General features: G+C 42.0%; 3 protein-coding genes across 4 annotated transcripts in view; all 3 read left to right on the forward strand.

Moving 5' to 3' along the window:
* The window catches only part of LOC106606422 (uncharacterized), a 30,210-nt gene extending 29,091 nt beyond the window's left edge, over window positions 1–1,119 (forward strand). For both annotated transcript variants that reach the window (XM_045712211.1, XM_045712254.1), the window contains 6 exons: window positions 34–62; window positions 232–253; window positions 354–381; window positions 487–571; window positions 713–858; window positions 941–1,119. In XM_045712211.1, coding sequence (XP_045568167.1) covers window positions 34–62; window positions 232–253; window positions 354–381; window positions 487–571; window positions 713–858; window position 941 — 311 coding nt within the window. In that variant the 3' untranslated portion in view covers window positions 942–1,119. The remainder of the gene's footprint in view (window positions 1–33; window positions 63–231; window positions 254–353; window positions 382–486; window positions 572–712; window positions 859–940) is intronic.
* On the forward strand, window positions 952–14,744 carry LOC123726696 (uncharacterized). The gene is made up of 47 exons (XM_045694323.1): window positions 952–1,152; window positions 1,263–1,366; window positions 1,482–1,600; window positions 1,702–1,869; window positions 2,085–2,284; window positions 2,392–2,504; window positions 2,690–2,796; window positions 2,922–3,098; window positions 3,225–3,433; window positions 3,536–3,630; window positions 3,799–3,827; window positions 3,998–4,019; window positions 4,120–4,147; window positions 4,253–4,337; window positions 4,479–4,625; window positions 4,708–4,919; window positions 5,030–5,133; window positions 5,249–5,367; window positions 5,470–5,637; window positions 5,854–6,053; window positions 6,161–6,273; window positions 6,459–6,565; window positions 6,691–6,867; window positions 6,994–7,202; window positions 7,305–7,399; window positions 7,568–7,596; window positions 7,767–7,788; window positions 7,889–7,916; window positions 8,022–8,106; window positions 8,248–8,394; window positions 8,477–8,688; window positions 8,799–8,902; window positions 9,018–9,136; window positions 9,237–9,404; window positions 9,621–9,820; window positions 9,928–10,040; window positions 10,226–10,332; window positions 10,458–10,673; window positions 11,072–11,166; window positions 11,335–11,363; window positions 12,786–12,904; window positions 13,105–13,174; window positions 13,411–13,591; window positions 13,699–13,811; window positions 13,997–14,103; window positions 14,229–14,405; window positions 14,532–14,744. The coding sequence occupies exons 1-47, from the start codon at window positions 965–967 to the stop codon at window positions 14,742–14,744; spliced, it is 5,949 nt and encodes a 1,982-aa protein (XP_045550279.1). The 5' UTR covers window positions 952–964.
* A 1,380-nt stretch (window positions 14,745–16,124) lies between these two features.
* LOC106606833 (uncharacterized) overlaps window positions 16,125–24,689 on the forward strand; it is a 42,474-nt gene continuing 33,909 nt past the window's right edge. The window contains exons 1-34 of the mRNA XM_045712327.1: window positions 16,125–16,226; window positions 16,337–16,440; window positions 16,556–16,674; window positions 16,776–16,943; window positions 17,160–17,359; window positions 17,467–17,579; window positions 17,765–17,871; window positions 17,997–18,173; window positions 18,300–18,508; window positions 18,611–18,705; window positions 18,874–18,902; window positions 19,072–19,093; window positions 19,194–19,221; window positions 19,327–19,411; window positions 19,553–19,699; window positions 19,782–19,993; window positions 20,104–20,207; window positions 20,323–20,441; window positions 20,543–20,710; window positions 20,927–21,126; window positions 21,234–21,346; window positions 21,532–21,638; window positions 21,764–21,940; window positions 22,067–22,275; window positions 22,378–22,472; window positions 22,641–22,669; window positions 22,839–22,860; window positions 22,961–22,988; window positions 23,094–23,178; window positions 23,320–23,466; window positions 23,549–23,760; window positions 23,871–23,974; window positions 24,090–24,208; window positions 24,309–24,476. Coding sequence (XP_045568283.1) covers window positions 16,138–16,226; window positions 16,337–16,440; window positions 16,556–16,674; window positions 16,776–16,943; window positions 17,160–17,359; window positions 17,467–17,579; window positions 17,765–17,871; window positions 17,997–18,173; window positions 18,300–18,508; window positions 18,611–18,705; window positions 18,874–18,902; window positions 19,072–19,093; window positions 19,194–19,221; window positions 19,327–19,411; window positions 19,553–19,699; window positions 19,782–19,993; window positions 20,104–20,207; window positions 20,323–20,441; window positions 20,543–20,710; window positions 20,927–21,126; window positions 21,234–21,346; window positions 21,532–21,638; window positions 21,764–21,940; window positions 22,067–22,275; window positions 22,378–22,472; window positions 22,641–22,669; window positions 22,839–22,860; window positions 22,961–22,988; window positions 23,094–23,178; window positions 23,320–23,466; window positions 23,549–23,760; window positions 23,871–23,974; window positions 24,090–24,208; window positions 24,309–24,476 — 4,110 coding nt within the window. The 5' untranslated portion in view covers window positions 16,125–16,137. The remainder of the gene's footprint in view (window positions 16,227–16,336; window positions 16,441–16,555; window positions 16,675–16,775; window positions 16,944–17,159; window positions 17,360–17,466; window positions 17,580–17,764; window positions 17,872–17,996; window positions 18,174–18,299; window positions 18,509–18,610; window positions 18,706–18,873; window positions 18,903–19,071; window positions 19,094–19,193; window positions 19,222–19,326; window positions 19,412–19,552; window positions 19,700–19,781; window positions 19,994–20,103; window positions 20,208–20,322; window positions 20,442–20,542; window positions 20,711–20,926; window positions 21,127–21,233; window positions 21,347–21,531; window positions 21,639–21,763; window positions 21,941–22,066; window positions 22,276–22,377; window positions 22,473–22,640; window positions 22,670–22,838; window positions 22,861–22,960; window positions 22,989–23,093; window positions 23,179–23,319; window positions 23,467–23,548; window positions 23,761–23,870; window positions 23,975–24,089; window positions 24,209–24,308; window positions 24,477–24,689) is intronic.

A 24,689-nucleotide genomic window follows, 5' to 3' on the forward strand; every position in this document is an offset into this window, starting at 1 on the left:
TAAGTGACCTTATTTAAATTATCTCCCTCATAGGTTGCTCAAGGCCTCCAGCTTTAATTGTGGTAAGTACTCTCTGAATGGGATCTTATTTCAAATAGACCTTTTGTTTACGATACGGGAAAGGCCATGCATCTGGGAACTGCATTGTGGCATTGTTCAGAAAGCCAAAGCATCTCTTTTGTTTTCTCATTTAATTTCACACTGGTAACAATATTATTTCCCCCCATATAGTGCAAAGAAACATTGGTCAATGGTAAGTTGATGCTAGCTGTGCAATTTACATTTTCTTGAATCAGATTGGCAATTTATGATTTGTGTCTGAAGAACTATTGTTTTTATGTTCTCTTTTGCAGAGAAACAACTTTGTGCTGGATTTAACAGGTGGGTTCAGTGCTGTCTTGCACAGTGCAGGTTGTAAGACGTTGAGACACACAAGGTATCATTTGTAAACTAATCATGTATTTTTTCCATTACCGTTTCCTACAGCACACAACTGAAGCAACAAATGTCGATTGGCAATTCCTCTGAGTTCCTTTGCAATTTCAACATCTCTGAATATGCCTGTTCCTCAGTAAGCTTTTTCAATTCATCACTGAATGTTGTCAGTAGCAACAGATACATTTCTCTCATCCTCATCTTCTTTATTGATGTTACTCATGTTGATGTCACAGTTGTCTAATTTGGTTCACGTCCCTGCATTCTTTTCTTTAAGACAACCCTTCTGTCAGCGGACAACTTGGTGACGATCCTGAAATGCCAATTGTCGAGCAAAAGACTTACTCAGCAGAAATGTGGAAGCTGTTCTTCCAAAACAATGCTGCTGTTCTGGACCAGGCTCTTCTGGATTACTCCAGCATGGTATGTTGAATCCCAGAATTACAACAAAATGTTGGCAATATGTGTGGATTTTGTCAATATACATCTGTTTATACCTTTCCAGAACCCCAACATCAGCAGTCCAGCTATGCCACATGTCCTTGATGCCATTGGAGATGTCAAAATCAACAACTTCATTAATGCACAGCTGAACGACGCCAGTTTCGTGGCCAAGTTGTTCCAGAAGATGCTCCGTCCATTCTTGGCATCTCCATCTAGGAATTTCCTCTCCTGTCTCAGCTCAAAGAACTTCAGTTGTCAGACCTACCAAATTGTGTATGTAAAGCCATGATACCCAATGCCATCGTCAATACAATTGGTGATATGCCTACAATTGAATAAGAAGTCAAGATAACATAGGTAACATAGGCTCTGTTCTCTTTCAGCATTGATGCTCTAAGCAACCAATCAGCCTCCATGGACAGAGAGCAACAACAATTGATCTTCACTCATTACATCTATCCATTCCTTTCAAGAAATGACTCATCAGGTAATAAATGGTTCCGGAAAGCACAAAAACATCCACACTTCTCTGGGCCAATCCATTGATCTCATCTGCTTAGTGGAACTTAAAGTCCATTTGTTTAACTCTGCTTTTGTTTCAGATCCCGGCTGTGTCTCAAACACCAGTGGAAGCATGGACTGGCTCCAGAGGAACTTTGGCATCTTTTCTGTTTTTGCAGAACTGCAGGAGTTACAACTCCTCAATCCTGACTTCTCCAGCGTAAGTGGCCTAGGTGTTTGTCTGGATGGTTATCCCCTCAATAACAATACCGTGCCAATCACTGACATGCGCCACTTTTCTTTTTCTTTTTCTATTTGTAGAAGGAATCACTGTCGCTGCTTACCCCAACCCAATTGGCACAGTTGACATTGACCTCTGGGCCATTGAATGACACAGATGACATTAAACTTGTGTTTAAGCGGCTGGAGGAAGGAGACGCTTTCAAAAATGTTGACGAGTTTCTGACGCAACTGACCGCAAAGGAAGAGGTAATGCACGTTTCAGATTAACAAACTGCATGATTTCATCTTGACAAATAGCAATCCCCATGTCTTCCTGTGTCTCCCTTGGTGGATAGCGAAAGACAACAATTGAGCAACGAAAACCTATCAATCTTGTACTTTCATTTATTACCGGCAAATCTCGATGGAATGCCGTGATGAGTTGTGCAGTGTTGAGGAACTCTGGTCATGTGTTTCAACAGATTCCCGACATCCATCCAGCCGTGAGAGATGTGATGATGAATCAGACATTCAACATCATCAGCCTTCAATTCCCAGAGTTCGAAACGATGGACTGGATTGCATGGTTTGAAGTAAAGCTGATTCCCATCCTCCCCAGTTTTAATGAAGTCATGCTCACCATTGCTACCTCAAACGTCAACTGCACCAACTACCAAGTCATGTGAGTAGGGGCTATCTTCCTGCTAAAATTAGCCATGGATTCGATGACTAAAATCTATTGCAAATGTGGGATGGAAGCGTCATGAGTGTATCTTTTCCCATTTACAGTGTAAATGGAATGGACAGCGCTTTCCCTGAAATGACTCAGGATAGAAGAGAAGGAATCGCAAGAGTCCTGCTGAAATACCTGAGGAAATCTGTACACCTCATCAACGAACCAGGTAGGGCTCACCAAGCAGGTTGTTGTGCTCATTGGCTTTCTGTTTGGTTGTTCGTCGCCTCTGCTGGATGAAGTGTGCTTTGTTTGAAAGGAGTGAACATTTGGCATGTTGCTTCCTTGTCTATTGAATATAACATCAATGTACTCCACTTTTCAATAATCAAAACGGCCATACATGTCTTTTAGCTTGCAGGCAGGACATCCACGATGACAATGACTGGCTTGCAATCAACCTGGGTTCATACTCCAAGTACACAACCTATTCGGATCTCAAAGACTTCAACATCTCAGGGGTAAAACAATTGTTTGCCAGTGTTCTTTGCATGATCAGAATTGACTAGTTTGACATTGCTCATGTGTGGAATTAGGGCTATTTAGAGGGCTAATGCATTGTATTCTGTTGTCTTCTTCACTCCAGGTGGCAGTTCTAGACTCCCTCTCACCAAACCAGAAAGCTGAATTGATACTGGACCCAAGCACTGGCGCTCTGGAGAATGAGACTCTTGTGAAGAACATTTTCATCAGCTTGCTGGAATCTCCAAGGGAAGAGCAGCTCAATGAGTTCTTTGTGACTTTTGTTGAAGTCACCAAGCAGGTCAGTACATCACTCTCTGGCTGGAATGGACCTTGTACAGTGAGACCTGGCTCTCGACAAATTCATCTGACAAAACAATCAGGATGAATGGATGTCCTCCTAAACCATGAACCATTTATTTTACAGGAAAACATCACTATCATCACAAACACGGCCGTAAGAGACACAATGCTAAACCTGACCTTGATGGCTCTTGCTCCCAAATTTGACGTTTTTGAGCCAAAAGACTTCCAGCTGTGGTTCCAAGTCAATCTGGTTGTTCTGCTGGCCAGCTTCCATCCTGGCAGATTGGTTGATATCCCCCTAAACATCACCTGTGAATCCTACAATGCCATGTAAGAGACTACTTTACACCAAACAAACGTACAAGGCACTGCCTCGTAAAGTACAGATTGACAAAAGACTGCACTAATGTCTCTCTTTCCTTTTTCTCTCAGATTTACGGGTCTCGACCAAAGTTTGGAATCTCTTCCGCCTCACCTCTCACAGGGTGTACAGTCAAGCTTGGATGCACTGATGAAGACATTCCAACGTATGTGATAAACTGCTATTTTTCAACATCAGACACTGTATCATCTGAGCCCAGCATTTATAGAAGATTTAAAAATCTCCAAACAGGCATTCTGTTATTTTGTTTTCTCATATGCTCCGAAATCTTCCCGTTGATTAAGTGACCTTATTTAAATTATCTCCCTCATAGGTTGCTCAAGGCCTCCAGCTTTAATTGTGGTAAGTACTCTCTGAATGGGATCTTATTTCAAATAGACCTTTTGTTTACGATACGGGAAAGGCCATGCATCTGGGAACTGCATTGTGGCATTGTTCAGAAAGCCAAAGCATCTCTTTTGTTTTCTCATTTAATTTCACACTGGTAACAATATTATTTCCCCCCCATATAGTGCAAAGAAACATTGGTCAATGGTAAGTTGATGCTAGCTGTGCAATTTACATTTTCTTGAATCAGATTGGCAATTTATGATTTGTGTCTGAAGAACTATTGTTTTTATGTTCTCTTTTGCAGAGAAACAACTTTGTGCTGGATTTAACAGGTGGGTTCAGTGCTGTCTTGCACAGTGCAGGTTGTAAGACGTTGAGACACACAAGGTATCATTTGTAAACTAATCATGTATTTTTTCCATTACCGTTTCCTACAGCACACAACTGAAGCAACAAATGTCGATTGGCAATTCCTCTGAGTTCCTTTGCAATTTCAACATCTCTGAATATGCCTGTTCCTCAGTAAGCTTTTTCAATTCATCACTGAATGTTGTCAGTAGCAACAGATACATTTCTCTCGTCCTCATCTTCTTTATTGATGTTACTCATGTTGATGTCACAGTTGTCTAATTTGGTTCACGTCCCTGCATTCTTTTCTTTAAGACAACCCTTCTGTCAGCGGACAACTTGGTGACGATCCTGAAATGCCAATTGTCGAGCAAAAAGACTTACTCAGCAGAAATGTGGAAGCTGTTCTTCCAAAACAATGCTGCTGTTCTGGACCAGGCTCTTCTGGATTACTCCAGCATGGTATGTTGAATCCCAGAATTACAACAAAATGTTGGCAATATGTGTGGATTTTGTCAATATACATCTGTTTATACCTTTCCAGAACCCCAACATCAGCAGTCCAGCTATGCCACATGTCCTTGATGCCATTGGAGATGTCAAAATCAACAACTTCATTAATGCACAGCTGAACGACGCCAGTTTCGTGGCCAAGTTGTTCCAGAAGATGCTCCGTCCATTCTTGGCATCTACATCTAGGAATTTCCTCTCCTGTCTCAGCTCAAAGAACTTCAGTTGTCAGACCTACCAAATTGTGTATGTAAAGCCTTGATACCCAATGCCATCGTCAATACAATTGGTGATATGCCTACAATTGAATAAGAAGTCAAGATAACATAGGTAACATAGGCTCTGTTCTCTTTCAGCATTGATGCTCTAAGCAACCAATCAGCCTCCATGGACAGAGAGCAACAACAATTGATCTTCACTCATTACATCTATCCATTCCTTTCAAGAAATGACTCATCAGGTAATAAATGGTTCCGGAAAGCACAAAAACATCCACACTTCTCTGGGCCAATCCATTGAACTCATCTGCTTAGTGGAACTTAAAGTCCATTTGTTTAACTCTGCTTTTGTTTCAGATCCCGGCTGTGTCTCAAACACCAGTGGAAGCATGGACTGGCTCCAGAGGAACTTTGGCATCTTTTCTGTTTTTGCAGAACTGCAGGAGTTACAACTCCTCAATCCTGACTTCTCCAGCGTAAGTGGCCTAGGTGTTTGTCTGGATGGTTATCCCCTCAATAACAATACCGTGCCAATCACTGACATGCGCCACTTTTCTTTTTTCTTTTTCTATTTGTAGAAGGAATCACTGTCGCTGCTTACCCCAACCCAATTGGCACAGTTGACATTGACCTCTGGGCCATTGAATGACACAGATGACATTAAACTTGTGTTTAAGCGGCTGGAGGAAGGAGACGCTTTCAAAAATGTTGACGAGTTTCTGACGCAACTGACCGCAAAGGAAGAGGTAATGCACGTTTCAGATTAACAAACTGCATGATTTCATCTTGACAAATAGCAATCCCCATGTCTTCCTGTGTCTCCCTTGGTGGATAGCGAAAGACAACAATTGAGCAACGAGAAACCTATCAATCTTGTACTTTCATTTATTACCGGCAAATCTCGATGGAATGCCGTGATGAGTTGTGCAGTGTTGAGGAACTCTGGTCATGTGTTTCAACAGATTCCCGACATCCATCCAGCCGTGAGAGATGTGATGATGAATCAGACATTCAACATCATCAGCCTTCAATTCCCAGAGTTCGAAACGATGGACTGGATTGCATGGTTTGAAGTAAAGCTGATTCCCATCCTCCCCAGTTTTAATGAAGTCATGCTCACCATTGCTACCTCAAACGTCAACTGCACCAACTACCAAGTCATGTGAGTAGGGGCTATCTTCCTGCTAAAATTAGCCATGGATTCGATGACTAAAATCTATTGCAAATGTGGGATGGAAGCGTCATGAGTGTATCTTTTCCCATTTACAGTGTAAATGGAATGGACAGCGCTTTCCCTGAAATGACTCAGGATAGAAGAGAAGGAATCGCAAGAGTCCTGCTGAAATACCTGAGGAAATCTGTACACCTCATCAACGAACCAGGTAGGGCTCACCAAGCAGGTTGTTGTGCTCATTGGCTTTCTGTTTGGTTGTTCGTCGCCTCTGCTGGATGAAGTGTGCTTTGTTTGAAAGGAGTGAACATTTGGCATGTTGCTTCCTTGTCTATTGAATATAACATCAATGTACCCCACTTTTCAATAATCAAAACGGCCATACATGTCTTTTAGCTTGCAGGCAGGACATCCACGATGACAATGACTGGCTTGCAATCAACCTGGGTTCATACTCCAAGTACACAACCTATTCGGATCTCAAAGACTTCAACATCTCAGGGGTAAAACAATTGTTTGCCAGTGTTCTTTGCATGATCAGAATTGACTAGTTTGACATTGCTCATGTGTGGAATTAGGGCTATTTAGAGGGCTAATGCATTGTATTCTGTTGTCTTCTTCACTCCAGGTGGCAGTTCTAGACTCCCTCTCACCAAACCAGAAAGCTGAATTGATACTGGACCCAAGCACTGGCGCTCTGGAGAATGAGACTCTTGTGAAGAACATTTTCATCAGCTTGCTGGAATCTCCAAGGGAAGAGCAGCTCAATGAGTTCTTTGTGACTTTTGTTGAAGTCACCAAGCAGGTCAGTACATCACTCTCTGGCTGGAATGGACCTTGTACAGTGAGACCTGGCTCTCGACAAATTCATCTGACAAAACAATCAGGATGAATGGATGTCCTCCTAAACCATGAACCATTTATTTTACAGGAAAACATCACTATCATCACAAACACGGCCGTAAGAGACACAATGCTAAACCTGACCTTGATGGCTCTTGCTCCCAAATTTGACGTTTTTGAGCCAAAAGACTTCCAGCTGTGGTTCCAAGTCAATCTGGTTGTTCTGCTGGCCAGCTTCCATCCTGGCAGATTGGTTGATATCCCCCTAAACATCACCTGTGAATCCTACAATGCCATGTAAGAGACTACTTTACACCAAACAAACGTACAAGGCACTGCCTCGTAAAGTACAGATTGACAAAAGACTGCACTAATGTCTCTCTTTCCTTTTTCTCTCAGATTTACGGGTCTCGACCAAAGTTTGGAATCTCTTCCGCCTCACCTCTCACAGGGTGTACAGTCAAGCTTGGATGCACTGATGAAGACATTCCAACGTATGTGATAAACTGCTATTTTTCAACATCAGACACTGTATCATCTGAGCCCAGCATTTATAGAAGATTTAAAAATCTCCAAACAGGCATTCTGTTATTTTGTTTTCTCATATGCTCCGAAATCTTCCCGTTGATTAAGTGACCTTATTTAAATTATCTCCCTCATAGGTTGCTCAAGGCCTCCAGCTTTAATTGTGGTAAGTACTCTCTGAATGGGATCTTATTTCAAATAGACCTTTTGTTTACGATACGGGAAAGGCCATGCATCTGGGAACTGCATTGTGGCATTGTTCAGAAAGCCAAAGCATCTCTTTTGTTTTCTCATTTAATTTCACACTGGTAACAATATTATTTCCCCCCCATATAGTGCAAAGAAACATTGGTCAATGGTAAGTTGATGCTAGCTGTGCAATTTACATTTTCTTGAATCAGATTGGCAATTTATGATTTGTGTCTGAAGAACTATTGTTTTTATGTTCTCTTTTGCAGAGAAACAACTTTGTGCTGGATTTAACAGGTGGGTTCAGTGCTGTCTTGCACAGTGCAGGTTGTAAGACGTTGAGACACACAAGGTATCATTTGTAAACTAATCATGTATTTTTTCCATTACCGTTTCCTACAGCACACAACTGAAGCAACAAATGTCGATTGGCAATTCCTCTGAGTTCCTTTGCAATTTCAACATCTCTGAATATGCCTGTTCCTCAGTAAGCTTTTTCAATTCATCACTGAATGTTGTCAGTAGCAACAGATACATTTCTCTCGTCCTCATCTTCTTTATTGATGTTACTCATGTTGATGTCACAGTTGTCTAATTTGGTTCACGTCCCTGCATTCTTTTCTTTAAGACAACCCTTCTGTCAGCGGACAACTTGGTGACGATCCTGAAATGCCAATTGTCGAGCAAAAAGACTTACTCAACAGAAATGTGGAAGCTGTTCTTCCAAAACAATGCTGCTGTTCTGGACCAGGCTCTTCTGGATTACTCCAGCATGGTATGTTGAATCCCAGAATTACAACAAAATGTTGGCAATATGTGTGGATTTTGTCAATATACATCTGTTTATACCTTCCCAGAACCCCAACATCAGCAGTCCAGCTATGCCACATGTCCTTGATGCCATTGGAGATGTCAAAATCAACAACTTCATTAATGCACAGCTGAACGACGCCAGTTTCGTGGCCAAGTTGTTCCAGAAGATGCTCCGTCCATTCTTGGCATCTACATCTAGGAATTTCCTCTCCTGTCTCAGCTCAAAGAACTTCAGTTGTCAGACCTACCAAATTGTGTATGTAAAGCCTTGATACCCAATGCCATCGTCAATACAATTGGTGATATGCCTACAATTGAATAAGAAGTCAAGATAACATAGGTAACATAGGCTCTGTTCTCTTTCAGCATTGATGCTCTAAGCAACCAATCAGCCTCCATGGACAGAGAGCAACAACAATTGATCTTCACTCATTACATCTATCCATTCCTTTCAAGAAATGACTCATCAGGTAATAAATGGTTCCGGAAAGCACAAAAACATCCACACTTCTCTGGGCCAATCCATTGAACTCATCTGCTTAGTGGAACTTAAAGTCCATTTGTTTAACTCTGCTTTTGTTTCAGATCCCGGCTGTGTCTCAAACACCAGTGGAAGCATGGACTGGCTCCAGAGGAACTTTGGCATCTTTTCTGTTTTTGCAGAACTGCAGGAGTTACAACTCCTCAATCCTGACTTCTCCAGCGTAAGTGGCCTAGGTGTTTGTCTGGATGGTTATCCCCTCAATAACAATACCGTGCCAATCACTGACATGCGCCACTTTTCTTTTTCTTTTCTATTTGTAGAAGGAATCACTGTCGCTGCTTACCCCAACCCAATTGGCACAGTTGACATTGACCTCTGGGCCATTGAATGACACAGATGACATTAAACTTGTGTTTAAGCGGCTGGAGGAAGGAGACGCTTTCAAAAATGTTGACGAGTTTCTGACGCAACTGACCGCAAAGGAAGAGGTAATGCACGTTTCAGATTAACAAACTGCATGATTTCATCTTGACAAATAGCAATCCCCATGTCTTCCTGTGTCTCCCTTGGTGGATAGCGAAAGACAACAATTGAGCAACGAGAAACCTATCAATCTTGTACTTTCATTTATTACCGGCAAATCTCGATGGAATGCCGTGATGAGTTGTGCAGTGTTGAGGAACTCTGGTCATGTGTTTCAACAGATTCCCGACATCCATCCAGCCGTGAGAGATGTGATGATGAATCAGACATTCAACATCATCAGCCTTCAATTCCCAGAGTTCGAAACGATGGACTGGATTGCATGGTTTGAAGTAAAGCTGATTCCCATCCTCCCCAGTTTTAATGAAGTCATGCTCACCATTGCTACCTCAAACGTCAACTGCACCAACTACCAAGTCATGTGAGTAGGGGCTATCTTCCTGCTAAAATTAGCCATGGATTCGATGACTAAAATCTATTGCAAATGTGGGATGGAAGCGTCATGAGTGTATCTTTTCCCATTTACAGTGTAAATGGAATGGACAGCGCTTTCCCTGAAATGACTCAGAATAGAAGAGAAGGAATCGCAAGAGTCCTGCTGAAATACCTGAGGAAATCTGTACACCTCATCAACGAACCAGGTAGGGCTCACCAAGCAGGTTGTTGTGCTCATTGGCTTTCTGTTTGGTTGTTCGTCGCCTCTGCTGGATGAAGTGTGCTTTGTTTGAAAGGAGTGAACATTTGGCATGTTGCTTCCTTGTCTATTGAATATAACATCAATGTACTCCACTTTTCAATAATCAAAACGGCCATACATGTCTTTTAGCTTGCAGGCAGGACATCCACGATGACAATGACTGGCTTGCAATCAACCTGGGTTCATACTCCAAGTACACAACCTATTCGGATCTCAAAGACTTCAACATCTCAGGGGTAAAACAATTGTTTGCCAGTGTTCTTTGCATGATCAGAATTGACTAGTTTGACATTGCTCATGTGTGGAATTAGGGCTATTTAGAGGGCTAATGCATTGTATTCTGTTGTCTTCTTCACTCCAGGTGGCAGTTCTAGACTCCCTCTCACCAAACCAGAAAGCTGAATTGATACTGGACCCAAGCACTGGCGCTCTGGAGAATGAGACTCTTGTGAAGAACATTTTCATCAGCTTGCTGGAATCTCCAAGGGAAGAGCAGCTCAATGAGTTCTTTGTGACTTTTGTTGAAGTCACCAAGCAGGTCAGTACATCACTCTCTGGCTGGAATGGACCTTGTACAGTGAGACCTGGCTCTCGACAAATTCATCTGACAAAACAATCAGGATGAATGGATGTCCTCCTAAACCATGAACCATTTATTTTACAGGAAAACATCACTATCATCACAAACACGGCCGTAAGAGACACAATGCTAAACCTGACCTTGATGGCTCTTGCTCCCAAATTTGACGTTTTTGAGCCAAAAGACTTCCAGCTGTGGTTCCAAGTCAATCTGGTTGTTCTGCTGGCCAGCTTCCATCCTGGCAGATTGGTTGATATCCCCCTAAACATCACCTGTGAATCCTACAATGCCATGTAAGAGACTACTTTACACCAAACAAACGTACAAGGCACTGCCTCGTAAAGTACAGATTGACAAAAGACTGCACTAATGTCTCTCTTTCCTTTTTCTCTCAGATTTACGGGTCTCGACCAAAGTTTGGAATCTCTTCCGCCTCACCTCTCACAGGGTGTACAGTCAAGCTTGGATGCACTGATGAAGACATTCCAACGTATGTGATAAACTGCTATTTTTCAACATCAGACACTGTATCATCTGAGCCCAGCATTTATAGAAGATTTAAAAATCTCCAAACAGGCATTCTGTTATTTTGTTTTCTCATATGCTCCGAAATCTTCCCGTTGATTAAGTGACCTTATTTAAATTATCTCCCTCATAGGTTGCTCAAGGCCTCCAGCTTTAATTGTGGTAAGTACTCTCTGAATGGGATCTTATTTCAAATAGACCTTTTGTTTACGATACGGGAAAGGCCATGCATCTGGGAACTGCATTGTGGCATTGTTCAGAAAGCCAAAGCATCTCTTTTGTTTTCTCATTTAATTTCACACTGGTAACAATATTATTTCCCCCCATATAGTGCAAAGAAACATTGGTCAATGGTAAGTTGATGCTAGCTGTGCAATTTACATTTTCTTGAATCAGATTGGCAATTTATGATTTGTGTCTGAAGAACTATTGTTTTTATGTTCTCTTTTGCAGAGAAACAACTTTGTGCTGGATTTAACAGGTGGGTTCAGTGCTGTCTTGCACAGTGCAGGTTGTAAGACGTTGAGACACACAAGGTATCATTTGTAAACTAATCATGTATTTTTTCCATTACCGTTTCCTACAGCACACAACTGAAGCAACAAATGTCGATTGGCAATTCCTCTGAGTTCCTTTGCAATTTCAACATCTCTGAATATGCCTGTTCCTCAGTAAGCTTTTTTCAATTCATCACTGAATGTTGTCAGTAGCAACAGATACATTTCTCTCGTCCTCATCTTCTTTATTGATGTTACTCATGTTGATGTCACAGTTGTCTAATTTGGTTCACGTCCCTGCATTCTTTTCTTTAAGACAACCCTTCTGTCAGCGGACAACTTGGTGACGATCCTGAAATGCCAATTGTCGAGCAAAAAGACTTACTCAGCAGAAATGTGGAAGCTGTTCTTCCAAAACAATGCTGCTGTTCTGGACCAGGCTCTTCTGGATTACTCCAGCATGGTATGTTGAATCCCAGAATTACAACAAAATGTTGGCAATATGTGTGGATTTTGTCAATATACATCTGTTTATACCTTTCCAGAACCCCAACATCAGCAGTCCAGCTATGCCACATGTCCTTGATGCCATTGGAGATGTCAAAATCAACAACTTCATTAATGCACAGCTGAACGACGCCAGTTTCGTGGGCCAAGTTGTTCCAGAAGATGCTCCGTCCATTCTTGGCATCTACATCTAGGAATTTCCTCTCCTGTCTCAGCTCAAAGAACTTCAGTTGTCAGACCTACCAAATTGTGTATGTAAAGCCATGATACCCAATGCCATCGTCAATACAATTGGTGATATGCCTACAATTGAATAAGAAGTCAAGATAACATAGGTAACATAGGCTCTGTTCTCTTTCAGCATTGATGCTCTAAGCAACCAATCAGCCTCCATGGACAGAGAGCAACAACAATTGATCTTCACTCATTACATCTATCCATTCCTTTCAAGAAATGACTCATCAGGTAATAAATGGTTCCGGAAAGCACAAAAACATCCACACTTCTCTGGGCCAATCCATTGAACTCATCTGCTTAGTGGAACTTAAAGTCCATTTGTTTAACTCTGCTTTTGTTTCAGATCCCGGCTGTGTCTCAAACACCAGTGGAAGCATGGACTGGCTCCAGAGGAACTTTGGCATCTTTTCTGTTTTTGCAGAACTGCAGGAGTTACAACTCCTCAATCCTGACTTCTCCAGCGTAAGTGGCCTAGGTGTTTGTCTGGATGGTTATCCCCTCAATAACAATACCGTGCCAATCACTGACATGCGCCACTTTTCTTTTTCTTTTTCTATTTGTAGAAGGAATCACTGTCGCTGCTTACCCCAACCCAATTGGCACAGTTGACATTGACCTCTGGGCCATTGAATGACACAGATGACATTAAACTTGTGTTTAAGCGGCTGGAGGAAGGAGACGCTTTCAAAAATGTTGACGAAGTTTCTGACGCAACTGACCGCAAAGGAAGAGGTAATGCACGTTTCAGATTAACAAACTGCATGATTTCATCTTGACAAATAGCAATCCCCATGTCTTCCTGTGTCTCCCTTGGTGGATAGCGAAAGACAACAATTGAGCAACGAGAAACCTATCAATCTTGTACTTTCATTTATTACCGGCAAATCTCGATGGAATGCCGTGATGAGTTGTGCAGTGTTGAGGAACTCTGGTCATGTGTTTCAACAGATTCCCCGACATCCATCCAGCCGTGAGAGATGTGATGATGAATCAGACATTCAACATCATCAGCCTTCAATTCCCAGAGTTCGAAACGATGGACTGGATTGCATGGTTTGAAGTAAAGCTGATTCCCATCCTCCCCAGTTTTAATGAAGTCATGCTCACCATTGCTACCTCAAACGTCAACTGCACCAACTACCAAGTCATGTGAGTAGGGGCTATCTTCCTGCTAAAATTAGCCATGGATTCGATGACTAAAATCTATTGCAAATGTGGGATGGAAGCGTCATGAGTGTATCTTTTCCCATTTACAGTGTAAATGGAATGGACAGCGCTTTCCCTGAAATGACTCAGGATAGAAGAGAAGGAATCGCAAGAGTCCTGCTGAAATACCTGAGGAAATCTGTACACCTCATCAACGAACCAGGTAGGGCTCACCAAGCAGGTTGTTGTGCTCATTGGCTTTCTGTTTGGTTGTTCGTCGCCTCTGCTGGATGAAGTGTGCTTTGTTTGAAAGGAGTGAACATTTGGCATGTTGCTTCCTTGTCTATTGAATATAACATCAATGTACTCCACTTTTCAATAATCAAAACGGCCACACATGTCTTTTAGCTTGCAGGCAGGACATCCACGATGACAATGACTGGCTTGCAATCAACCTGGGTTCATACTCCAAGTACACAACCTATTCGGATCTCAAAGACTTCAACATCTCAGGGGTAAAACAATTGTTTGCCAGTGTTCTTTGCATGATCAGAATTGACTAGTTTGACATTGCTCATGTGTGGAATTAGGGCTATTTAGAGGGCTAATGCATTGTATTCTGTTGTCTTCTTCACTCCAGGTGGCAGTTCTAGACTCCCTCTCACCAAACCAGAAAGCTGAATTGATACTGGACCCAAGCACTGGCGCTCTGGAGAATGAGACTCTTGTGAAGAACATTTTCATCAGCTTGCTGGAATCTCCAAGGGAAGAGCAGCTCAATGAGTTCTTTGTGACTTTTGTTGAAGTCACCAAGCAGGTCAGTACATCACTCTCTGGCTGGAATGGACCTTGTACAGTGAGACCTGGCTCTCGACAAATTCATCTGACAAAACAATCAGGATGAATGGATGTCCTCCTAAACCATGAACCATTTATTTTACAGGAAAACATCACTATCATCACAAACACGGCCGTAAGAGACACAATGCTAAACCTGACCTTGATGGCTCTTGCTCCCAAATTTGACGTTTTTGAGCCAAAAGACTTCCAGCTGTGGTTCCAAGTCAATCTGGTTGTTCTGCTGGCCAGCTTCCATCCTGGCAGATTGGTTGATATCCCCCTAAACATCACCTGTGAATCCTACAATGCCATGTAAGAGACTACTTTACACCAAACAAACGTACAAGGCACTGCCTCGTAAAGTACAGATTGACAAAAGACTGCACTAATGTCTCTCTTTCCTTTTTCTCTCAGATTTACGGGTCTCGACCAAAGTTTGGAATCTCTTCCGCCTCACCTCTCACAGGGTGTACAGTCAAGCTTGGATGCACTGATGAAGACATTCCAACGTATGTGATAAACTGCTATTTTTCAACATCAGACACTGTATCATCTGAGCCCAGCATTTATAGAAGATTTAAAAATCTCCAAACAGGCATTCTGTTATTTTGTTTTCTCATATGCTCCGAAATCTTCCCGTTGATTAAGTGACCTTATTTAAATTATCTCCCTCATAGGTTGCTCAAGGCCTCCAGCTTTAATTGTGGTAAGTACTCTCTGAATGGGATCTTATTTCAAATAGACCTTTTGTTTACGATACGGGAAAGGCCATGCATCTGGGAACTGCATTGTGGCATTGTTCAGAAAGCCAAAGCATCTCTTTTGTTTTCTCATTTAATTTCACACTGGTAACAATATTATTTCCCCCCATATAGTGCAAAGAAACATTGGTCAATGGTAAGTTGATGCTAGCTGTGCAATTTACATTTTCTTGAATCAGATTGGCAATTTATGATTTGTGTCTGAAGAACTATTGTTTTTATGTTCTCTTTTGCAGAGAAACAACTTTGTGCTGGATTTAACAGGTGGGTTCAGTGCTGTCTTGCACAGTGCAGGTTGTAAGACGTTGAGACACACAAGGTATCATTTGTAAACTAATCATGTATTTTTTCCATTACCGTTTCCTACAGCACACAACTGAAGCAACAAATGTCGATTGGCAATTCCTCTGAGTTCCTTTGCAATTTCAACATCTCTGAATATGCCTGTTCCTCAGTAAGCTTTTTCAATTCATCACTGAATGTTGTCAGTAGCAACAGATACATTTCTCTCATCCTCATCTTCTTTATTGATGTTACTCATGTTGATGTCACAATTGTCTAATTTGGTTCACGTCCCTGCATTCTTTTCTTTAAGACAACCCTTCTGTCAGCGGACAACTTGGTGACGATCCTGAAATGCCAATTGTCGAGCAAAAAGACTTACTCAACAGAAATGTGGAAGCTGTTCTTCCAAAACAATGCTGCTGTTCTGGACCAGGCTCTTCTGGATTACTCCAGCATGGTATGTTGAATCCCAGAATTACAACAAAATGTTGGCAATATGTGTGGATTTTGTCAATATACATCTGTTTATACCTTCCCAGAACCCCAACATCAGCAGTCCAGCTATGCCACATGTCCTTGATGCCATTGGAGATGTCAAAATCAACAACTTCATTAATGCACAGCTGAACGACGCCAGTTTCGTGGGCCAAGTTGTTCCAGAAGATGCTCCGTCCATTCTTGGCATCTACATCTAGGAATTTCCTCTCCTGTCTCAGCTCAAAGAACTTCAGTTGTCAGACCTACCAAATTGTGTATGTAAAGCCATGATACCCAATGCCATCGTCAATACAATTGGTGATATGCCTACAATTGAATAAGAAGTCAAGATAACATAGGTAACATAGGCTCTGTTCTCTTTCAGCATTGATGCTCTAAGCAACCAATCAGCCTCCATGGACAGAGAGCAACAACAATTGATCTTCACTCATTACATCTATCCATTCCTTTCAAGAAATGACTCATCAGGTAATAAATGGTTCCGGAAAGCACAAAAACATCCACACTTCTCTGGGCCAATCCATTGAACTCATCTGCTTAGTGGAACTTAAAGTCCATTTGTTTAACTCTGCTTTTGTTTCAGATCCCGGCTGTGTCTCAAACACCAGTGGAAGCATGGACTGGCTCCAGAGGAACTTTGGCATCTTTTCTGTTTTTGCAGAACTGCAGGAGTTACAACTCCTCAATCCTGACTTCTCCAGCGTAAGTGGCCTAGGTGTTTGTCTGGATGGTTATCCCCTCAATAACAATACCGTGCCAATCACTGACATGCGCCACTTTTCTTTTTTCTTTTCTATTTGTAGAAGGAATCACTGTCGCTGCTTACCCCAACCCAATTGGCACAGTTGACATTGACCTCTGGGCCATTGAATGACACAGATGACATTAAACTTGTGTTTAAGCGGCTGGAGGAAGGAGACGCTTTCAAAAATGTTGACGAGTTTCTGACGCAACTGACCGCAAAGGAAGAGGTAATGCACGTTTCAGATTAACAAACTGCATGATTTCATCTTGACAAATAGCAATCCCCATGTCTTCCTGTGTCTCCCTTGGTGGATAGCGAAAGACAACAATTGAGCAACGAGAAACCTATCAATCTTGTACTTTCATTTATTACCGGCAAATCTCGATGGAATGCCGTGATGAGTTGTGCAGTGTTGAGGAACTCTGGTCATGTGTTTCAACAGATTCCCGACATCCATCCAGCCGTGAGAGATGTGATGATGAATCAGACATTCAACATCATCAGCCTTCAATTCCCAGAGTTCGAAACGATGGACTGGATTGCATGGTTTGAAGTAAAGCTGATTCCCATCCTCCCCAGTTTTAATGAAGTCATGCTCACCATTGCTACCTCAAACGTCAACTGCACCAACTACCAAGTCATGTGAGTAGGGGCTATCTTCCTGCTAAAATTAGCCATGGATTCGATGACTAAAATCTATTGCAAATGTGGGATGGAAGCGTCATGAGTGTATCTTTTCCCATTTACAGTGTAAATGGAATGGACAGCGCTTTCCCTGAAATGACTCAGAATAGAAGAGAAGGAATCGCAAGAGTCCTGCTGAAATACCTGAGGAAATCTGTACACCTCATCAACGAACCAGGTAGGGCTCACCAAGCAGGTTGTTGTGCTCATTGGCTTTCTGTTTGGTTGTTCGTCGCCTCTGCTGGATGAAGTGTGCTTTGTTTGAAAGGAGTGAACATTTGGCATGTTGCTTCCTTGTCTATTGAATATAACATCAATGTACTCCACTTTTCAATAATCAAAACGGCCACACATGTCTTTTAGCTTGCAGGCAGGACATCCACGATGACAATGACTGGCTTGCAATCAACCTGGGTTCATACTCCAAGTACACAACCTATTCGGATCTCAAAGACTTCAACATCTCAGGGGTAAAACAATTGTTTGCCAGTGTTCTTTGCATGATCAGAATTGACTAGTTTGACATTGCTCATGTGTGGAATTAGGGCTATTTAGAGGGCTAATGCATTGTATTCTGTTGTCTTCTTCACTCCAGGTGGCAGTTCTAGACTCCCTCTCACCAAACCAGAAAGCTGAATTGATACTGGACCCAAGCACTGGCGCTCTGGAGAATGAGACTCTTGTGAAGAACATTTTCATCAGCTTGCTGGAATCTCCAAGGGAAGAGCAGCTCAATGAGTTCTTTGTGACTTTTGTTGAAGTCACCAAGCAGGTCAGTACATCACTCTCTGGCTGGAATGGACCTTGTACAGTGAGACCTGGCTCTCGACAAATTCATCTGACAAAACAATCAGGATGAATGGATGTCCTCCTAAACCATGAACCATTTATTTTACAGGAAAACATCACTATCATCACAAACACGGCCGTAAGAGACACAATGCTAAACCTGACCTTGATGGCTCTTGCTCCCAAATTTGACGTTTTTGAGCCAAAAGACTTCCAGCTGTGGTTCCAAGTCAATCTGGTTGTTCTGCTGGCCAGCTTCCATCCTGGCAGATTGGTTGATATCCCCCTAAACATCACCTGTGAATCCTACAATGCCATGTAAGAGACTACTTTACACCAAACAAACGTACAAGGCACTGCCTCGTAAAGTACAGATTGACAAAAGACTGCACTAATGTCTCTCTTTCCTTTTTCTCTCAGATTTACGGGTCTCGACCAAAGTTTGGAATCTCTTCCGCCTCACCTCTCACAGGGTGTACAGTCAAGCTTGGATGCACTGATGAAGACATTCCAACGTATGTGATAAACTGCTATTTTTCAACATCAGACACTGTATCATCTGAGCCCAGCATTTATAGAAGATTTAAAAATCTCCAAACAGGCATTCTGTTATTTTGTTTTCTCATATGCTCCGAAATCTTCCCGTTGATTAAGTGACCTTATTTAAATTATCTCCCTCATAGGTTGCTCAAGGCCTCCAGCTTTAATTGTGGTAAGTACTCTCTGAATGGGATCTTATTTCAAATAGACCTTTTGTTTACGATACGGGAAAGGCCATGCATCTGGGAACTGCATTGTGGCATTGTTCAGAAAGCCAAAGCATCTCTTTTGTTTTCTCATTTAATTTCACACTGGTAACAATATTATTTCCCCCCATATAGTGCAAAGAAACATTGGTCAATGGTAAGTTGATGCTAGCTGTGCAATTTACATTTTCTTGAATCAGATTGGCAATTTATGATTTGTGTCTGAAGAACTATTGTTTTTATGTTCTCTTTTGCAGAGAAACAACTTTGTGCTGGATTTAACAGGTGGGTTCAGTGCTGTCTTGCACAGTGCAGGTTGTAAGACGTTGAGACACACAAGGTATCATTTGTAAACTAATCATGTATTTTTTCCATTACCGTTTCCTACAGCACACAACTGAAGCAACAAATGTCGATTGGCAATTCCTCTGAGTTCCTTTGCAATTTCAACATCTCTGAATATGCCTGTTCCTCAGTAAGCTTTTTCAATTCATCACTGAATGTTGTCAGTAGCAACAGATACATTTCTCTCGTCCTCATCTTCTTTATTGATGTTACTCATGTTGATGTCACAGTTGTCTAATTTGGTTCACGTCCCTGCATTCTTTTCTTTAAGACAACCCTTCTGTCAGCGGACAACTTGGTGACGATCCTGAAATGCCAATTGTCGAGCAAAAAGACTTACTCAGCAGAAATGTGGAAGCTGTTCTTCCAAAACAATGCTGCTGTTCTGGACCAGGCTCTTCTGGATTACTCCAGCATGGTATGTTGAATCCCAGAATTACAACAAAATGTTGGCAATATGTGTGGATTTTGTCAATATACATCTGTTTATACCTTTCCAGAACCCCAACATCAGCAGTCCAGCTATGCCACATGTCCTTGATGCCATTGGAGATGTCAAAATCAACAACTTCATTAATGCACAGCTGAACGACGCCAGTTTCGTGGCCAAGTTGTTCCAGAAGATGCTCCGTCCATTCTTGGCATCTACATCTAGGAATTTCCTCTCCTGTCTCAGCTCAAAGAACTTCAGTTGTCAGACCTACCAAATTGTGTATGTAAAGCCATGATACCCAATGCCATCGTCAATACAATTGGTGATATGCCTACAATTGAATAAGAAGTCAAGATAACATAGGTAACATAGGCTCTGTTCTCTTTCAGCATTGATGCTCTAAGCAACCAATCAGCCTCCATGGACAGAGAGCAACAACAATTGATCTTCACTCATTACATCTATCCATTCCTTTCAAGAAATGACTCATCAGGTAATAAATGGTTCCGGAAAGCACAAAAACATCCACACTTCTCTGGGCCAATCCATTGAACTCATCTGCTTAGTGGAACTTAAAGTCCATTTGTTTAACTCTGCTTTTGTTTCAGATCCCGGCTGTGTCTCAAACACCAGTGGAAGCATGGACTGGCTCCAGAGGAACTTTGGCATCTTTTCTGTTTTTGCAGAACTGCAGGAGTTACAACTCCTCAATCCTGACTTCTCCAGCGTAAGTGGCCTAGGTGTTTGTCTGGATGGTTATCCCCTCAATAACAATACCGTGCCAATCACTGACATGCGCCACTTTTCTTTTTCTTTTTCTATTTGTAGAAGGAATCACTGTCGCTGCTTACCCCAACCCAATTGGCACAGTTGACATTGACCTCTGGGCCATTGAATGACACAGATGACATTAAACTTGTGTTTAAGCGGCTGGAGGAAGGAGACGCTTTCAAAAATGTTGACGAGTTTCTGACGCAACTGACCGCAAAGGAAGAGGTAATGCACGTTTCAGATTAACAAACTGCATGATTTCATCTTGACAAATAGCAATCCCCATGTCTTCCTGTGTCTCCCTTGGTGGATAGCGAAAGACAACAATTGAGCAACGAGAAACCTATCAATCTTGTACTTTCATTTATTACCGGCAAATCTCGATGGAATGCCGTGATGAGTTGTGCAGTGTTGAGGAACTCTGGTCATGTGTTTCAACAGATTCCCGACATCCATCCAGCCGTGAGAGATGTGATGATGAATCAGACATTCAACATCATCAGCCTTCAATTCCCAGAGTTCGAAACGATGGACTGGATTGCATGGTTTGAAGTAAAGCTGATTCCCATCCTCCCCAGTTTTAATGAAGTCATGCTCACCATTGCTACCTCAAACGTCAACTGCACCAACTACCAAGTCATGTGAGTAGGGGCTATCTTCCTGCTAAAATTAGCCATGGATTCGATGACTAAAATCTATTGCAAATGTGGGATGGAAGCGTCATGAGTGTATCTTTTCCCATTTACAGTGTAAATGGAATGGACAGCGCTTTCCCTGAAATGACTCAGGATAGAAGAGAAGGAATCGCAAGAGTCCTGCTGAAATACCTGAGGAAATCTGTACACCTCATCAACGAACCAGGTAGGGCTCACCAAGCAGGTTGTTGTGCTCATTGGCTTTCTGTTTGGTTGTTCGTCGCCTCTGCTGGATGAAGTGTGCTTTGTTTGAAAGGAGTGAACATTTGGCATGTTGCTTCCTTGTCTATTGAATATAACATCAATGTACTCCACTTTTCAATAATCAAAACGGCCACACATGTCTTTTAGCTTGCAGGCAGGACATCCACGATGACAATGACTGGCTTGCAATCAACCTGGGTTCATACTCCAAGTACACAACCTATTCGGATCTCAAAGACTTCAACATCTCAGGGGTAAAACAATTGTTTGCCAGTGTTCTTTGCATGATCAGAATTGACTAGTTTGACATTGCTCATGTGTGGAATTAGGGCTATTTAGAGGGCTAATGCATTGTATTCTGTTGTCTTCTTCACTCCAGGTGGCAGTTCTAGACTCCCTCTCACCAAACCAGAAAGCTGAATTGATACTGGACCCAAGCACTGGCGCTCTGGAGAATGAGACTCTTGTGAAGAACATTTTCATCAGCTTGCTGGAATCTCCAAGGGAAGAGCAGCTCAATGAGTTCTTTGTGACTTTTGTTGAAGTCACCAAGCAGGTCAGTACATCACTCTCTGGCTGGAATGGACCTTGTACAGTGAGACCTGGCTCTCGACAAATTCATCTGACAAAACAATCAGGATGAATGGATGTCCTCCTAAACCATGAACCATTTATTTTACAGGAAAACATCACTATCATCACAAACACGGCCGTAAGAGACACAATGCTAAACCTGACCTTGATGGCTCTTGCTCCCAAATTTGACGTTTTTGAGCCAAAAGACTTCCAGCTGTGGTTCCAAGTCAATCTGGTTGTTCTGCTGGCCAGCTTCCATCCTGGCAGATTGGTTGATATCCCCCTAAACATCACCTGTGAATCCTACAATGCCATGTAAGAGACTACTTTACACCAAACAAACGTACAAGGCACTGCCTCGTAAAGTACAGATTGACAAAAGACTGCACTAATGTCTCTCTTTCCTTTTTCTCTCAGATTTACGGGTCTCGACCAAAGTTTGGAATCTCTTCCGCCTCACCTCTCACAGGGTGTACAGTCAAGCTTGGATGCACTGATGAAGACATTCCAACGTATGTGATAAACTGCTATTTTTCAACATCAGACACTGTATCATCTGAGCCCAGCATTTATAGAAGATTTAAAAATCTCCAAACAGGCATTCTGTTATTTTGTTTTCTCATATGCTCCGAAATCTTCCCGTTGATTAAGTGACCTTATTTAAATTATCTCCCTCATAGGTTGCTCAAGGCCTCCAGCTTTAATTGTGGTAAGTACTCTCTGAATGGGATCTTATTTCAAATAGACCTTTTGTTTACGATACGGGAAAGGCCATGCATCTGGGAACTGCATTGTGGCATTGTTCAGAAAGCCAAAGCATCTCTTTTGTTTTCTCATTTAATTTCACACTGGTAACAATATTATTTCCCCCCATATAGTGCAAAGAAACATTGGTCAATGGTAAGTTGATGCTAGCTGTGCAATTTACATTTTCTTGAATCAGATTGGCAATTTATGATTTGTGTCTGAAGAACTATTGTTTTTATGTTCTCTTTTGCAGAGAAACAACTTTGTGCTGGATTTAACAGGTGGGTTCAGTGCTGTCTTGCACAGTGCAGGTTGTAAGACGTTGAGACACACAAGGTATCATTTGTAAACTAATCATGTATTTTTTCCATTACCGTTTCCTACAGCACACAACTGAAGCAACAAATGTCGATTGGCAATTCCTCTGAGTTCCTTTGCAATTTCAACATCTCTGAATATGCCTGTTCCTCAGTAAGCTTTTTCAATTCATCACTGAATGTTGTCAGTAGCAACAGATACATTTCTCTCGTCCTCATCTTCTTTATTGATGTTACTCATGTTGATGTCACAGTTGTCTAATTTGGTTCACGTCCCTGCATTCTTTTCTTTAAGACAACCCTTCTGTCAGCGGACAACTTGGTGACGATCCTGAAATGCCAATTGTCGAGCAAAAAGACTTACTCAGCAGAAATGTGGAAGCTGTTCTTCCAAAACAATGCTGCTGTTCTGGACCAGGCTCTTCTGGATTACTCCAGCATGGTATGTTGAATCCCAGAATTACAACAAAATGTTGGCAATATGTGTGGATTTTGTCAATATACATCTGTTTATACCTTTCCAGAACCCCAACATCAGCAGTCCAGCTATGCCACATGTCCTTGATGCCATTGGAGATGTCAAAATCAACAACTTCATTAATGCACAGCTGAACGACGCCAGTTTCGTGGCCAAGTTGTTCCAGAAGATGCTCCGTCCATTCTTGGCATCTACATCTAGGAATTTCCTCTCCTGTCTCAGCTCAAAGAACTTCAGTTGTCAGACCTACCAAATTGTGTATGTAAAGCCATGATACCCAATGCCATCGTCAATACAATTGGTGATATGCCTACAATTGAATAAGAAGTCAAGATAACATAGGTAACATAGGCTCTGTTCTCTTTCAGCATTGATGCTCTAAGCAACCAATCAGCCTCCATGGACAGAGAGCAACAACAATTGATCTTCACTCATTACATCTATCCATTCCTTTCAAGAAATGACTCATCAGGTAATAAATGGTTCCGGAAAGCACAAAAACATCCACACTTCTCTGGGCCAATCCATTGAACTCATCTGCTTAGTGGAACTTAAAGTCCATTTGTTTAACTCTGCTTTTGTTTCAGATCCCGGCTGTGTCTCAAACACCAGTGGAAGCATGGACTGGCTCCAGAGGAACTTTGGCATCTTTTCTGTTTTTGCAGAACTGCAGGAGTTACAACTCCTCAATCCTGACTTCTCCAGCGTAAGTGGCCTAGGTGTTTGTCTGGATGGTTATCCCCTCAATAACAATACCGTGCCAATCACTGACATGCGCCACTTTTCTTTTTCTTTTCTATTTGTAGAAGGAATCACTGTCGCTGCTTACCCCAACCCAATTGGCACAGTTGACATTGACCTCTGGGCCATTGAATGACACAGATGACATTAAACTTGTGTTTAAGCGGCTGGAGGAAGGAGACGCTTTCAAAAATGTTGACGAGTTTCTGACGCAACTGACCGCAAAGGAAGAGGTAATGCACGTTTCAGATTAACAAACTGCATGATTTCATCTTGACAAATAGCAATCCCCATGTCTTCCTGTGTCTCCCTTGGTGGATAGCGAAAGACAACAATTGAGCAACGAGAAACCTATCAATCTTGTACTTTCATTTATTACCGGCAAATCTCGATGGAATGCCGTGATGAGTTGTGCAGTGTTGAGGAACTCTGGTCATGTGTTTCAA

This window comes from Salmo salar, chromosome ssa01 (assembly GCF_905237065.1).
Source record: "Salmo salar chromosome ssa01, Ssal_v3.1, whole genome shotgun sequence".
NCBI lineage: Eukaryota > Metazoa > Chordata > Actinopteri > Salmoniformes > Salmonidae > Salmo > Salmo salar.